General features: G+C 45.0%; 1 protein-coding gene and 1 non-coding gene across 3 annotated transcripts in view; one reads left to right on the plus strand and one right to left on the minus strand.

Annotated features, from left to right (window-relative positions):
* Positions 1-15,751, plus strand: part of LOC124555555 (protein turtle homolog B-like) — a 434,783-nt gene that overhangs the window by 367,538 nt on the left and 51,494 nt on the right. For both annotated transcript variants that reach the window (XM_047129511.1, XM_047129512.1), the window contains one exon: positions 8,809-8,977. In XM_047129511.1, the coding sequence (XP_046985467.1) occupies positions 8,809-8,977 (169 nt within the window). The remainder of the gene's footprint in view (positions 1-8,808; positions 8,978-15,751) is intronic.
* On the minus strand, positions 3,084-3,158 carry Trnai-uau. The gene has a single exon. It is a non-coding gene; the product is annotated as a tRNA-Ile (tRNA).

The following is a 15,751-nucleotide window of genomic DNA, read 5'->3' on the forward strand; positions in this document are numbered from 1 at the left end:
GATGACTGTTTTTTCACGTAAAGTCCGCACGAGGGCGACTGCTTTTTCATGTAAAATCCAAACGGTGCATACGAATGTGGCCACCAGCAGAGCATTGATTTCATCCGATTTAATATCTTTTGCAAAATTAATTAATCGTTTCGTGTATATAGACTGAAGCAGGAAGTGAAAATTTGCACGGAACCTGGGAATCGAACCCGGCTCTCCTACTTACAACGCAGGTGCACTAGCTACGAAACCACACTGGCACAGCGGTTCGCCCAAGTGCACGCATTACCCTGGCATGACTCCTCGATCCTAATTCTCTCTGCCGCCCCAGTCTACTTGAAATTCCCCATTACACATGAAACACAAGGCTTAGGTTCGATTCCCGGCCTTGCTGCAAATTTTCACTTGCGGCTTCAGTCTGTATACCTAAGATAATATCTGTATGAGACCAATAAAATCTCTAAAATTGTGTCATTTTAATTTGTATAGATACCTACACTTGGGTGTCAGGCTGGACCCCCTATTTATGTTCGATGCTGAGGTGCTATTCCATAAGATTGGGAGCCTCGGCAAGTCTGTTCGTGTGTAAGGGGGAATTTAAAGTAGACTGGGGCGGCAGTGAGAATTTGGATAGAGGAGGGAGTCGTCCCAGGGTAATCCGTGCAGTTGGGCGAACCGCTGTGCCAATGTGGCTAAGTAGGTAGTACACCTGCGTTGTAAGTAGGAGACCTGGATTCGATGCTCATTTTGGAGCCATCAGTAGCTTGCACAATGCCTTCTTGACAACTTGGGTCCATGGCTTCGTGCGGTCAGCGCAACATTACCATTAGCTCTTACCAACTGAAATCGGGACTCATCTGAGCAAGCCACTGTTTTTCAGTCGTCTAGGGTCCAATCGTTATGGTAACGAGCGTAGGAGAGGCGCCGCAGACGATGTCGTACTGTTAGCAAGGACACTCGCGTTTATCGCCCGCTGCCACAGCTCCTTACCGAGAAATTTCGACACACTGACCTAACGCACACTTTCGTCGTACGTCTCACATTGATTTCTACGGTTATTTCACACAGTGTTAGTGTTACTCTTCTATTAGCACTGACAACTCTACGCAATTGCCGCTGCTTTCGGTCGTTTAGCGAAGGCCGTCAACTGCTGTGTTGTACGTGGTGAGAGGCAATGCCTGAAATTTTGTGTTCTCGGCACACTCTTGACACTGTGGATCTCTGAATATTGGATTCCCCAACGGTTTCCGAAATCTAATGTCCCATGCGTCTGGCACCAACTACCATTCCGCGTTCAAAGATCGTTAAATTACGTCGGAAACTTTACCACGTGAATCATCTGAGCACATATGACAGCTCCGCCAGTGCACTGCCTTTTTATACCTTGTGTACGCTATACTACCGTCATCTGTATACGCGCATATCGCTATTCCAAGAGTTTTGTCACCTCAGTGCACTATGCCTCCACTAGATCTGAGATGTACAACAGATCTCCCTATCACATTTATGATCCTAGGTACTCTCACGTTTTCCATTGCATTCACAAATTCGGTCTTAGACGAAGAATGTGTCACACATTTTTATATTCAATTTAAAGCAATTACAGAATGATAAACTATCATTACTATAGCACTACATGCATTAACTTTAAGTGTGTTAATACTCTGAAGCACGCATTCGAGAGTGACAGTCTAGCCCTCAGTTGTCGTATATTTTATCCCCCACGCAGTTAATGAACTGACAGTTGCGACAAATTTTGTTTTTTCAGTAGGACACCATCCTATTAGATACGGCACCTACATGATGAAAAATTAAATCTCATATGTCACATGAGATTCGGTTGTGGCATCACACAAAACTATTAAACCGGTTCAAGGGAGTTGGGGCAACCTTCCCTACCCCACCACCCGAACAATTCCCGACTGGCGCGTCCATGGAGGTAGGTATCCTACACTTCAGTAGGCCGGAGTGATAAGATGTCTGACTTCAGACAGAGACCGAATCTCGTGAGTTACAGCATGAAACTCATGCCAAGGGCTACGTATGAAGGCCTTAATGGCAGCATGCAGGAGTAGGAGACTTCAGTGCGGTGAAGTTGACAGATGTGGAGATCCTCCTTTCTGGGGATCAAATGAGAAGAGAGCCAGTGCCTTGTGGTCGAGTGGAAACTGCAAAGGCTAAGGGAGGCAACCCCAACAGATCTTCGAAAGTGATAGGCCTAGCGAGTCAGCTTCTGAACAAATGGAGATTGCTTACAAACCCAAGCGATGCCTAGGAAAATTGAGGTGATGGTCATGAAAAGATGTGGGCAACCGATGGGATATGTTGAAATGGAGGGGAAACAGCTATAGATGACACATGATTTCAAATATCTTGCGAGTATTGTCTCCAATACGAGTTCTATAGACAAAGAAATCACTCACAGAATTCAAGCAGGTAGTAACTTTCATCGAATAGTTATAGACCTAATAATGAACAAGAAAGTGCCTCTAAAACGTAAAACAGACATCTCTGAAACATGTCTATTTTGTCATTTGGTTGTGAAACATGGACCATGAGAAGTAAAGATTTTAATACAGAAATTTGACATCTAGCAGAGAGGATATATCTGAGACAACATCGAAGAGGGAGAAATGTTCAAATACCGTAATTGGTGACGAAGCGTTCGCCGATCCTACGAATGAGATGGAACGACGTGGGATATGGTGACAATGATGTCATATTACAACATTTTATCAAAATTCTTTCCTAAACTTGTTATTCGCCTTATTACGGTGCTATTCAAAATTAAGTCTTCTATATCATATCACAATATTTCACCATCAACTTTTCCACTCGTAAAATTTAGATTTGTCCATTTTATATAGTAGTGTTTGAGTACAACGACTGTATTGTAAATTGATGAGGTAATTTCTGCTGCTTCAGTCACTTTTTATTAATATTTAAGTAGCAAGACGCATTTCGGCAGAATGCTGCCATCAGCTGCATTATAGTTACATGTAAATTCCATTAATCTGAATTGCCAGAATTATATATTAATACCTTCAGCTGCTGACGGGCGTTGATAAATATCAACAGGGACAGATGAAAATGTGTGCCCCGACCGGGACTCGAACCCGGGATTTCCTGCTTATATGGCAGACGCTCTATCCATCTGAGCCACCAAGGGCACAGAAGATAGTGCGACTGCACGGACTATCTCGCGTACGCCTCCCGTGAGACCCACATTCTCACCTTATATGTCCACACACTACATTAGTAGTGTCCTTACCCAACACACTCATTACTCACGGAAGACATTCTTACCAAGTCCCGTAAGAGTTCTGGTAAATATATGTGCATCCGCACAGAAGAAGGAGGTCATGGCCGGTATTGCCAGAACTATACACTTACATGGGTATAGTGTCTGTTCTTTCAGGCATGTCCGAAAGAACAGACACCATATCCATATAAGTATAATCTGAATTGTGGTGATGTTCATTTTCGGGTTGTGCCAGTGAGGTTATGTATTGAAATACAACTCTGTACAGAAAAATATATTTTTTAGTGTGAATTACACTCTAAGGCATAAAAAAAACGACGCGCCACGAAGGAATTTTCCGAATGAGACGGAAATTGGTAGATGCGACGTGCATATACAGACAAACAAATGATTACAATTTCAGAAAAATTCTATGAATTATTCGAGAAAAAGAGTTTCACAAATTGATCAAGTCAATAACGCGTTGCTCCACCTCCGGCCCTTATGCAAGCAGTTATTCGTCTTACCATCGATTGACAGGGTTGCTGGCTGTCCTTCTGAGGGATATCATCCTAAATACTGCTCAATTGGTGCGTTAGATCGTCAAAATCCTGAGCTGGTTGAAGGGCGTTGCCCATAATGCTCAAAAACTTCGCAACTTGCGAGAGATCTGGCGACCTTGCTGGCTAAGGTAGTTTTTGATAAGCACCAAGACAAGCAGCAGAAACTCTCGCCCTGTGTCGAAGGGCATTGTCTTACTGAAATTTAAGCCCAGGATGGCTTGCCGTAGAATTTTGTCGACGTACCGCTGTGCTGTAAGGGTGCTATGAAAAGAAATGCTACCCCAGACCTTCACTCTTGGTCGTCGGGCCGTAAAGCGGACAACATTTAGACTAGCATCCCACCGTTGTCCGGGACGTCTCCAGACACGTTTCCGCTGGTCATCGGGGCTCAGTTCGAAGCGAGACTTATCACTGAAGACATTTGTACTCCACTCAATGAAATTGCTGACCGAAAAGTGTCTGGAGACGCCCTGAAAATGGTGGGTTACCAACATGACTGCCGCTCGTCTTTCGGAGTATGCTGATGCATTAACTCCATATTTAACAATCATATGGAACCGTTCGCTCGACGAAAGATCCGTACCGAAAGACTGGAAAGTTGCACAGGTCACACCAATATTCAAGAATGGTAATAATCTACTAAATTACAGGCCCATATCTCTAACGTCGATATGCAGCAGGATTTTGGAACATATATTGCGTTCGGACATTATGAATTACCTCGAAGAAAACGGTCTGTTGACACACAGTCAACACGGGCTAAACCCATCGTTCCTGTGAAACGCAACTAGCTCTTTGTTCACATGAAGTGCTGAGTGCTATTGACAAGGGATTTCAGATCGATTCCGTATTTCTGGAAGGCTTTTGACACTGTACCACACAAGCGACTCGTAGTGAAATTGCGTGCTTATGGAATATCGTCTCACTTATGTGACTGGATTTGTGATTTCCTGTCAAAGAGGTCACAGTTCGTAGTAACTGACGGAAAGTCATCGAGTAAAACAGAAGTGATTTCTGGCGTTCCCCAAGGTAGTGGTATAGGCTCATTGCTGTTCCTTATCTATGTTAACGATTTTGGAGACAATCTGAGCAGCCGTCTTCGGTTGTTTGCAGATGACGCTGTCGTTTGTCGACTAATAAAGTCATCTGAAGATCAAAACAAACTGCAAAACGATTTATAAAAGATATCTGAAAGGTGCAAAAAGTGGCAGTTGACCCTAAACAACGAAAAGTGTGAGGTCATCCATATGAGTGCTAAAAGGAATTCGTTAAACTTCGGTTACACGATAAATCAGTCTAATCTAAAAGCCTGTAAATTCAACTAGATCCCTAGGTATTACAATTACGAACAACTTAAATTGGAAGGATCACATTGAAAATGTTGAGGGGAAGGCTAACCAGAGACTGCTTTTTATTGGCAGCACACTTAGAAAATGTAACAGGCCTACTAAGGAGACTGCCTACACTACGCTTGTCCGCCCTCTTTTAGAATACTGCTGCGCGGTGTGGGATCCTTACTAGATAGGACTGACGGAGTACATCGAAAAAGTTCAGAGAAAGGCAGAACGTTTTGTATTATCGCGAAATATGGGAGAGAGTGTCACTGAAATGATACGGGATTTGGGCTGGACATCATTAAGCGTTTTTCGTTGCGACGGAATCTTCTTACGAAATTCCAATCACCAAATTTCTCCTCTGAATGCGAAAATATTTTGTTGACACCGACCTACATAGGGAGGAACGATCACCACGATAAGATAATGGAAATCAGAGCTCGTACGAAAAGATGTAGGTGTTCGTTCTTTCCGCGTGCTATACGAGATTGGAATAATAGAGAATTGTGAAGGTGGTTCGATGAACCCTTTGCCAGGCACTTAAATGTGTATTGCAGAGTATCCATGTAGATGTTGATGTAGATGTAGAGGAAGACCAGCAAATTTACATGTAAAGTCAACTATGGGAATGCAGTTCAAACACTCCTTTAGGAATACTGAAGAAATTCGTAGTTCGCTCGAGAAAGTCACTGCACTTACATATCAGTAACGTAGATCTTGATTATATTATAGCAACATCGAAAAGATAAAAAAGTCGGCGAAAGGTACACATTGAAAAATAAAAGACGAACAATATTCCCCATAAATCGTAATTGTACTGCCTGCTCAGAGTTAGGTACCTGTATGTTGTGCTAATGTGTGCAGTCCTCGATCATATTTGCACCTTCGTCGTGAACAGAATACAATCTCTTAAACAAGTTTACGGCTTAACCGACGCTGGTGAGAATGCCCATTTAATGGAATGGTCAGAGAAATATCTGACTCCGAATCTTGTAGATCATGTCTAACATGTAGTAGTGAGATGGCTTCTCACGACTGGAATACTCTGCTAACAGAGCTTTTGAAGCACCTCATCGGGAGTACGCCACGTCACTACCAAGCATGTGTGGCAACCAAGGGTAACCAAATCTCCGATTAACAATTTCATTGTTATGGGATAGACTGTTACATTGAGTATATCTTATGTGACAGGACTTTTACAATTATGTGTTTTGGAAATTTGTAATCCAGATATCTTACCTTCTTATGTTAACCGTCCGACGATCTATTTCGAAAATATACTTTCGCTTCGTAATAAGGTGAGATTTTGGATACTAGTCGTAATCACTCGGTTTTTAAGTTATTTTCGTCCTCACTTCTAACTGTAAGAGCGGGCTGGTAGCAGCCAAAGTGTCGCTCTTCGGTCACTGCATTACACTATTTACATTTTTAATGCAAAACATTTGAAATGTAAAATGAGTGATGTTTATGGTGCGATGATGGTGATATGATGGGGGCTTGTGGTAGCTGTGGATGGGGATTTGGGATGTGGGATGTATTATGGAGAATGTTACACGGAATGTAATGTTGGTTATACAAGTTGGAAGGAACTAGTAGGTGGGATGTAGCGGTTAGGAGATGTGTGGGTTGACAGCTGAACTAAGATACGGTGGGTTGCAGCGTTCATTTGTGATGGGTCAGGTAGGTTATGGTTAGAGATAAGAGTAGATTAGATGGATACGTTCATATTCTTGGAGGCGAAAAGAATTGAAATTACTCTGAAAAAGGACATCGAGTGTCTGAAGCCGAATGGAACGTGTAACGTGTTGATAGAAGGACGGCAGCAAGCCAGAGTCTCAAGGATAGGGGAGGCTATAGAGCGTCGCGAATCAAGTTTGCCGCAAACGTAGAGAACATTTACTTTAGATTTGTCTTAATAAACAGTGAATTTGGTCCCATGCAAACTGAGACTCCTGTATTCCGGTATTACACCAACTGGCTCTGAGCACTATGGGACTTAACATCAATGGTCATCAGTCCCCTAGAACTTAGAACTACTTAAACCTAACTAACCTAAGGACATTACACAACACCCAGCCATCACGAGGCAGAGAAAATCCCTGACCCCGCCGGGAATCGAACCCGGGAACCCGGGCGTGGGAAGCGAGAACGCTACCGCACGACCACGAGATACGGGCTTACACCAACTCATCAAAAGTATATGGCCCCTTTTATTTAATGTGGACGTGGCCACCAGAAGCCACGAGAGGCAGACCCGCCACTATAAAAGTAGGTGGAGAGTTCAAAATGGTTCAAATGGCTCTGAGCACTATGGGACTTAACTTCTGAGGTCATCAGTCCCCTAGAACTTAGAACTACTTAAACCTAACTAACCTAAGGACATCACACACATCCATGCCGAGGCAGGATTCGAACCTGCGACCGAAGCGGTCGCGCGGTTTCAGACTGTAGCTCCTAGAACCGCTCGGACAGCCCGGCCGGCAGGCGGGGAGTACTGCGTTGTCAATAGAGAAGCAATAATAGCAAGTCTGTCGATAGGGAGAGTTCAGTGACTTCGTACATTTATGATTGAATGTCACCTGAGTAACAAATCCAGCAACAACATTTCAACACTTCTAAAGCTACCTGTGTCGACTGTTGGTGTTGTGACTGTCAAATTGAAACGTGTGAGAACAACCACAGCTAACCCAAGACCTGGCGAAGTTCGTTTATTGACGCTCAGGGGCCGCCGAGTATTGCGAGTGTAGTTGTAAAATCTCGCATGAAATCGGCGGAAGGAATCATGTGTGAGTTCCAAACTGCTACCGGCTAGCACAATGGCGGTGCGTATGGAGTGGGGGTACGATAGTCGAGCAGGTATTCGTAAGCTGTACTCAGTGCTAAGCGATGCTTGAAGTTGTGTAACAAGAGACGCCCGTAGACAGTGGAGGACTGTTAACTAATAATTTGGAGTGATGAATCACACATACCCTGTAGCAATCCAATGGAAGGGCTTGGATTTGGCGAATGCCTACAGAACGTTACCTGACAGCATGTGTAGCGCCAACTGTGAAGTACAGAGGAACTCGTGTTTCAGTGTAGGAGTGTTTTCCGTGGTTAGGGGGTGGTCCCCTTATTGCTCTTCAGAAAACGCTATATGCTGACGGATATTTACAGCACTGTGTAATGCGTACAGTAGAAGAACAGTTCGGAGACGATGACTGTGTGCCGGCCGCGGTGGCCGAGCGGTTCTCGGCGCTTCAGTCCGGAACCGCGCGACAGCTACGGTCGCAGGTTCGAATCCTGCCTCGGGCATGGATGTGTGTGATGTCCTTAGGTTAATTAGGTTTAAGTAGTTCTAAGTTCTAGGGGACTGATGACCTCAGATGTTAAGTCCCATAGTGCTCAGAGCCATTTTTTTATGACTGTATGTGTCAACATACAATGCGTCCTGTCATCAAGCAGCATCTGTGAAATAACGGTTAGTGAAAAATAACGTTCCTGGGCTGTCATTCCACTACAGATATTCAGACACCTCCTTGAAAGAGTTCCCAGCAGATTTCAAGCCGTCATAAGGCGAAGGGAGGACACACTCCATGTTAATGTCGACTAATAGGTGTGCGGATACTTTTGATCAGATAGTGTATCTGTACTTTGAAAAGACGATGGCAGTGAGACACTATGAGAGAATTGTTTTGCGCAGGTGATCAGCTACGACTCGGCGCGGGGCGGCGTGTCGGTGATCACCGACAAGGGCGAGGTGACGACCAGCTACCTGCTGGTGCAGGACGCCCACCCGAGGGACTCCGGCGACTACTCGTGCCGGCCCAGCAACGCTGACGTTGCGCGCGTCACAGTCCACGTGCTGCACGGTCGGTACCACTGCGCCCATGAGCGGGATTGTAAATCGTCCATGTTAAATTCGATTTCATGATCGATATCCAAAAGTCTATGGATGATAATAATCGATGTTAAATGACAAATTTATAGAACGGCAAAAAAGCAACGTACAAATACATGTAATATCATATAATTAATCGATAAATGCAGCATTAATTAACATTAATTAATCATTAATTATCCCTCAAAATTTTGTCTGCTGACTGTAAAAGTAACATTCTTGAGAGAAGTTTCACTTCAGCCAATTGAACGATACTGTAGTGCCTGTGTTATTCAGAATACGCTGCAACGTTCCTTTGGACATGCATGCATGTCTGAAAAAATATTGCATTGTATTGAGAATAAAACAGGCACTGCAATATCGTATTTATCCGCCGACACCGGGCAAGTGACTTTCAAGTCAAACACCCCAGCTGTATGGGAATACACATAAATGATGTACGAGTAGAGATAGCAGACGCATGGTTGACGACATGTGGAAGTCTGGGTCTGACTAGCAAATGGTAAGGTGACCGCGCGCGATAAGCGTGAAATACGGGTTCGACTCCCGGACCGGCACAAAGTTTCATTGTCGTCATTCCATTCTACAGCTGATGTTCGTCCATATTCGCAATTGCGAATATATTTAATGTATTTCAGTCAATTGTGTCCTTGACAGAAAGCATGTGCTGCTTTGGAGGATATTTTTCAGAAGCTGAAAAAGTTACTACACAGCTCAAATATACTGCTGGAAAAAAATTAGTACATCCTTTCAGAGGTTTTCAGTTCACTCAAGATTTATTGTTGCAACAGTGCACATGGAGTACATCAAATGATTACTTTTACAGATCAATAACACCCATATTAGTACGTGGTGTAGCCTCCACGGGCGTCAATGCAGGCTCTGACTCTAGCATTCAGTCGATCGTACAGATGGTGAATACTGTCCTGGGATAAGTTATGCCAGGCCTGCTCGACGTGTTCGTATAGTGCTGCAAGAGTTGTTGGTTGAAGAACTGCACGAGTTACTTCTCGTCCCATCATATCCCACAAGTGCTCGATTGGAGATAAGTCCGGAGACGATGCTGGCCAAGGAAGGTGCTGCCGTGAATCGTGCACAGATATCAGATGCAGAGCACGGGCAGCGTTTGAGCGAGAATTATTCTATTGGAACTACACATCACCTTCCTGATGCAAGAACGGAAAAAAGAACGGAACTAACAACATTCTGCACGTACCGAGCGCTGGTTAGCGTCCCCTCCAGAAGCACCAAAAGTGAACGAGAGTTGTAGCTTATCGCACCCCAGACCATAAGGCCAAGGGAGGGGCCAGTGTATCTTGCACGAATGCACTTTGCGATACAGCCTTCACCAGGTATATGTCGTACCCGCAAACGATTATCACTTGCGTGCTGCCAGAATCTGCTTTCATTGCTGAAGACAAGGCGTGCCATTCCATTAGCCAAGTGATCCTCTGACGGCACCAGGCGATCCGTCCACATCGATGCTGTGGCGTGAGTGAAAAACGGGCTAGAGGTATGCTTGCCTGTAGTCCCACTGTTAATAACCGGTTCGCAACAGTTCGTGTTGACACGTCTCACAAGCCCTCTTATCTGTGCCCTGTTAGCTGTATGGTGTGCCACTGCTGCTCTTACAAAGCGATGATCCTGGCGGTTGTCTGTGCTGCATGGACGTCCAAAACCTCATCCACGTGTATGAGAATGTTCACATGACCGCTGACACCAGCATCGTTGCATAACTGACACAGCACGTCCAACATGTGTGGCAATTCTCCGAAAGAACCATCCAGACACTCCGAAGGCCACAATTTGACTCCTTTCAAACCCACTCAGTTGGCTGTAGGAAACACGTGTGCATCTCCGTGGCATGGTTGTCTGCTTGCTTCACACGTTTGTAGCACACTAAGCCTTCTGGCTTTGAGCGTTCCACATCAAAGGGTAGACACAGATGGCGCTCTGGTAACTATGTCACTACACTATCTTATGGTGGATAATGCGGAAACCATTATCAGCGCATCTACTACCCCCAGGTGGCATATGCCGTCATCAGATCAAAATTGACGCCACCAGTGGTACTAATCTTTTTCGGACAGTGTATTTAAGTGCAATTTTCTGTAGATTTATTTAGGTAGTACCAACAACGTGATTCCATACATCTGATGAATCTTGTGTAAGACCTAAAGGCGATCTTTCAGATAATAACGGAACTGTGACGGTAGGTGCGTTTCCATTCCAGTGTGCAAATTATTCCTTTCTTGTGTTGTTTGTAATGTTCACTCCATAAATCAAACTTGGTTTCCCTGTTTTCCAGCAATGAATCAAGGTGTTGGTAATCCACACTGGCGATCGTTTCAACAGCTGCTAGCAAAACTTGATAATTTTGACTGCTTTCGAACTTGATTAACCATCTTGAAATCGCTAAAGTGTTAACATATTCAGTAACTAGCAAGCCGCTTTTGGATTTCTATTATGATGTTACTCCAGAGAATCTCTTCAATAGTCTGCATAGGTTGCATGCCAGATATTTTGATATTCTGTATCTTTATTATTGGGATTACTTTACCGCTAGCAACGTACTTTCCTTACGCAAGTTTCTCACGTAGTCGCAGGCCACAGAATATTCACAACCATATGCCAGAACTAAAACATTTGCCGCTGTTAGTGGTGGTGCTGTAGCATGTCAATATATGATATTACTAGTCACTGAAGGATTTTTGCAGCTGCTTCCAGTCGTATAGAACGTTTAATTCCATTTAGTGGATACTTCTTTATTAAGTTTGAGGTTTAATTCTTTTCTTAGCTAATCATTTCTACTACACATTGTTGAAATCATTCTGCAATCCTTTGCTCACCAGTAATCAACACAGACAGATTGTCAGTCCTTACCACATTGAGCCTACTGGTAACACACGAATTATAACTTTGTCTTCGAAATTCTGGTTCTACTCCATTAGCAGCTGCACTGACGTCAATACGAGGTACACCCAGAAAAAGATTTGAGCAAGTGACGAAGTAATTATTGAAATTAGTAACTAGAAGCCTGCTTCGCTACCAACATCGAAGGTCCATATTACGTCTTTAACATCGACTTACGATGTTTCATATATTTCAGTATCGATATTGAAACATCGATGTTTAAAATACCACTCTGATAGTTTGTAAATATCGATCGTATCGTACGCCGTTAGGCCGCACTTTACACTCATTGTTACTATTGTTGACTGATTGGTATGGAAATAGCTGGCTGGTACAGTTAACACCAAATGCACAATGCGTTGCGGTGACCCCACTGGGATATTTCTTAAACCATCCACAGATTGTACAACTCTCTCATTGACACAAATGCGGATGTGAAACATCACTGGGTGGTCACATTGTTGTCTGGAGACAGATAGCAATAGTCTTTCAGCATCCTCATGCATAGATCGCGTACTCACTAGGTTCGTGGCTGACAGTAAGTTCGCCATTTATTCTATCGTAAGCAAAATAAGTTCACTGCATAATTACATGCATTATTTCACGTTATAATGATATCGTCATCACAATACGTGGTAATAAGTGGGCCTCCTGTAGGGATTTGCTAAACTGTTAATGACTTGTATTACCTTACAATGTTCCAATTCCAGCCAGGTACTAGGTTCCTGAAACCTACTAATTATTTAGTAGGTTCCACGTAGGTTATCAAGTACACTGAAACTAGAAAAATAGTTCGCATTACTGTAGTACTTTGCATGTAGTTTTATTGTTAATTTTCTTCGCTCCAGATGCTTTTTCTGGTTATTCACAGTCGTTTTTAACCACATTATGTTTGATTACAAATATTGCACTGTACAGATTTCTTACTTTCGTCCATTACAGAAAATATTCCCACAAATAACAAGAATGCTATCTTTTATTCTTTGTTAGCAACCTCAAACAACTACGCAAAGAAAGTTTAATTTAAAATTTCGGTACTGCGCTTTCCTATAGTACACCACATTTGCACATTTCGCGAGTATAGGGGACTGCAGCCAAGAACGAACACCACACTTGAAGCTGTAAATGTCTCACAGCTTCCACGTAGGAACAATGACTCTGCGCTCGGTTGTCTGCGCCTATTGACAATTACAAGGAAGCAAAGCTCCGCGTTATGGCCCTGAACGGCCAATCGGAACCGACCGACAACCGTGTCATACTGTGCCAATGACGTCACTGGTTGCTGTGTAGAGGGCGTCAGCACGTGGCTCTTCTGGTCGTTGTCCACTTCCTTCAGATTAGAGCCGCCACTTTTCACTTAAGTAGCTCCTCACTAGGCTGAATGCACCCCATTCCATTCCTCCCATCAAATAAGCATCCTTTGCCGTACCGGGAATCGAAAGAGGTTCCTCTGCATTGCAACCAGACACGCAGACCACTGAGCTACGGAGGCGGACTGTTAAATGTTACGGATGAAAGGAAATGCGTTAAAGTCTCGAGTTACATCCTACCCTGGTGGAGCTATTAATAAGTAATGACTGCAGCGCAGAATGGCTGCGATGGAACGAATACGTTGTAGGCGTGTAGATAACACCCTAACTGTAAGGAAATATACACTCCTGGAAATGGAAAAAAGAACACAATGACACCGGTGTGTCAGACCCACCATACTTGCTCCGGACACTGCGAGAGGGCTGTACAAGCAATGATCACACGCACGGCACAGCGGACACACCAGGAACTGCGGTGTTGGCCGTCGAATGGCGCTAGCTGCGCAGCATTTGTGCACCGCCGCCGTCAGTGTCAGCCAGTTTGCCGTGGCATACGGAGCTCCATCGCAGTCTTTAACACTGGTAGCATGCCGCGACAGCGTGGACGTGAACCGTATGTGCAGTTGACGGACTTTGAGCGAGGGCGTATAGTGGGCATGCGGGAGGCCGGGTGGACGTACCGCCGAATTGCTCAACACGTGGGGCGTGAGGTCTCCACAGTACATCGATGTTGTCGCCAGTGGTCGGCGGAAGGTGCACGTGCCCGTCGACCTGGGACCGGACCGCAGCGACGCACGGATGCACGCCAAGACCGTAGGATCCTACGCAGTGCCGTAGGGGACCGCACCGCCACTTCCCAGCAAATTAGGGACACTGTTGCTCCTGGGGTATCGGCGAGGACCATTCGCAACCGTCTCCATGAAGCTGGGCTACGGTCCCGCACACCGTTAGGCCGTCTTGCGCTCACGCCCCAACATCGTGCAGCCCGCCTCCAGTGGTGTCGCGACAGGCGTGAATGGTGGGACGAATGGAGACGTGTCGTCTTCAGCGATGAGAGTCGCTTCTGCCTTGGTGCCAATGATGGTCGTATGCGTGTTTGGCGCCGTGCAGGTGAGCGCCACAATCAGGACTGCATACGACCGAGGCACACAGGGCCAACACCCGGCATCATGGTGTGGGGAGCGATCTCCTACACTGGCCGTACACCACTGGTGATCGTCGAGGGGACACTGAATAGTGCACGGTACATCCAAACCGTCATCGAACCCATCGTTCTACCATTCCTAGACCGGCAAGGGAACTTGCTGTTCCAACAGGACAATGCACGTCCGCATGTATCCCGTGCCACCCAACGTGCTCTGGAAGGTGTAAGTCAACTACCCTGGCCAGCACGATCTCCGGATCTGTCCCCCATTGAGCATGTTTGGGACTGGATGAAGCGTCGTCTCACGCGGTCTGCACGTCCAGCACGAACGCTGGTCCAACTGAGGCGCCAGGTGGAAATGGCATGGCAAGCCGTTCCACAGGACTACATCCAGCATCTCTACGATCGTCTCCATGGGAGAATAGCAGCCTGCATTGCTGCGAAAGGTGGATATACACTGTACTAGTGCCGACATTGTGCATGCTCTGTTGCCTGTGTCTATGTGCCTGTGGTTCTGTCAGTGTGATCATGTGATGTACCTGACCCCAGGAATGTGTCAATAAAGTTTCCCCTTCCTGGGACAATGAATTCACGGTGTTCTTATTTCAATTTCCAGGAGTGTATGTGTGTAATACGTTGTGGGACGAACTCTGAGGCCGCCTATTACAGTACCAAAGCACGAATGGTGTTCATTAGTTTAAAATTACTTAAATTTTAACAAAAAAACAAAACTATTGTAATATAATCTGAATATTTTTCTCATTGCTAGTCAAAATCGAGATGAATGATGAAAACCCTTTTCTGTTGGTGAATCCTACCCTGTTAAGAATTTAGAGTCCACCATGGAATATAGGCCTTTTATTTGCTTAATAGGTGTGAAACAATAACACTGTTTCCAGAATGAGATTTTCACTCTGCAGCGGAGTGTGCGCTGATATGAAACTTCCTGGCAGATTAAAACTGTGTGCCCGACCGAGACTCGAACTCGGGACCTTTGTCTTTCGCGGGCAAGTGCTCTACCATCTGAGCTACCGAAGCACGACTCACGGCCGGTACTCACAGCTTTACTTCTGCCAGTATCTCGTCTCCTACCTTCCAAACTTTACAGAAGCTCTCCTGCGAACCTTGCAGAACTAGCACTCCTGAAAGAAAGGATATTGCGGAGACATGGCTTAGCCACAGCCTGGGGGAGGTTTCCAGAATGAGATTTTCACTCCGCTGCAGAGTGAAAATCTCATTCTGGAAACCTCCCCCAGGCTGTGGCTAAGCCATGTCTCCGCAATATCCTTTCTTTCAGGAGTGCTAGTTCTGCAAGGTTCGCAGGAGAGCTTCTGTAAAGTTTGGAAGGTAGGAGACGAGATACTGGCAGAAGTAAAGC

Source organism: Schistocerca americana, chromosome X, assembly GCF_021461395.2.
Source record: "Schistocerca americana isolate TAMUIC-IGC-003095 chromosome X, iqSchAmer2.1, whole genome shotgun sequence".
Taxonomy (NCBI): Eukaryota; Metazoa; Arthropoda; class Insecta; order Orthoptera; family Acrididae; genus Schistocerca; species Schistocerca americana.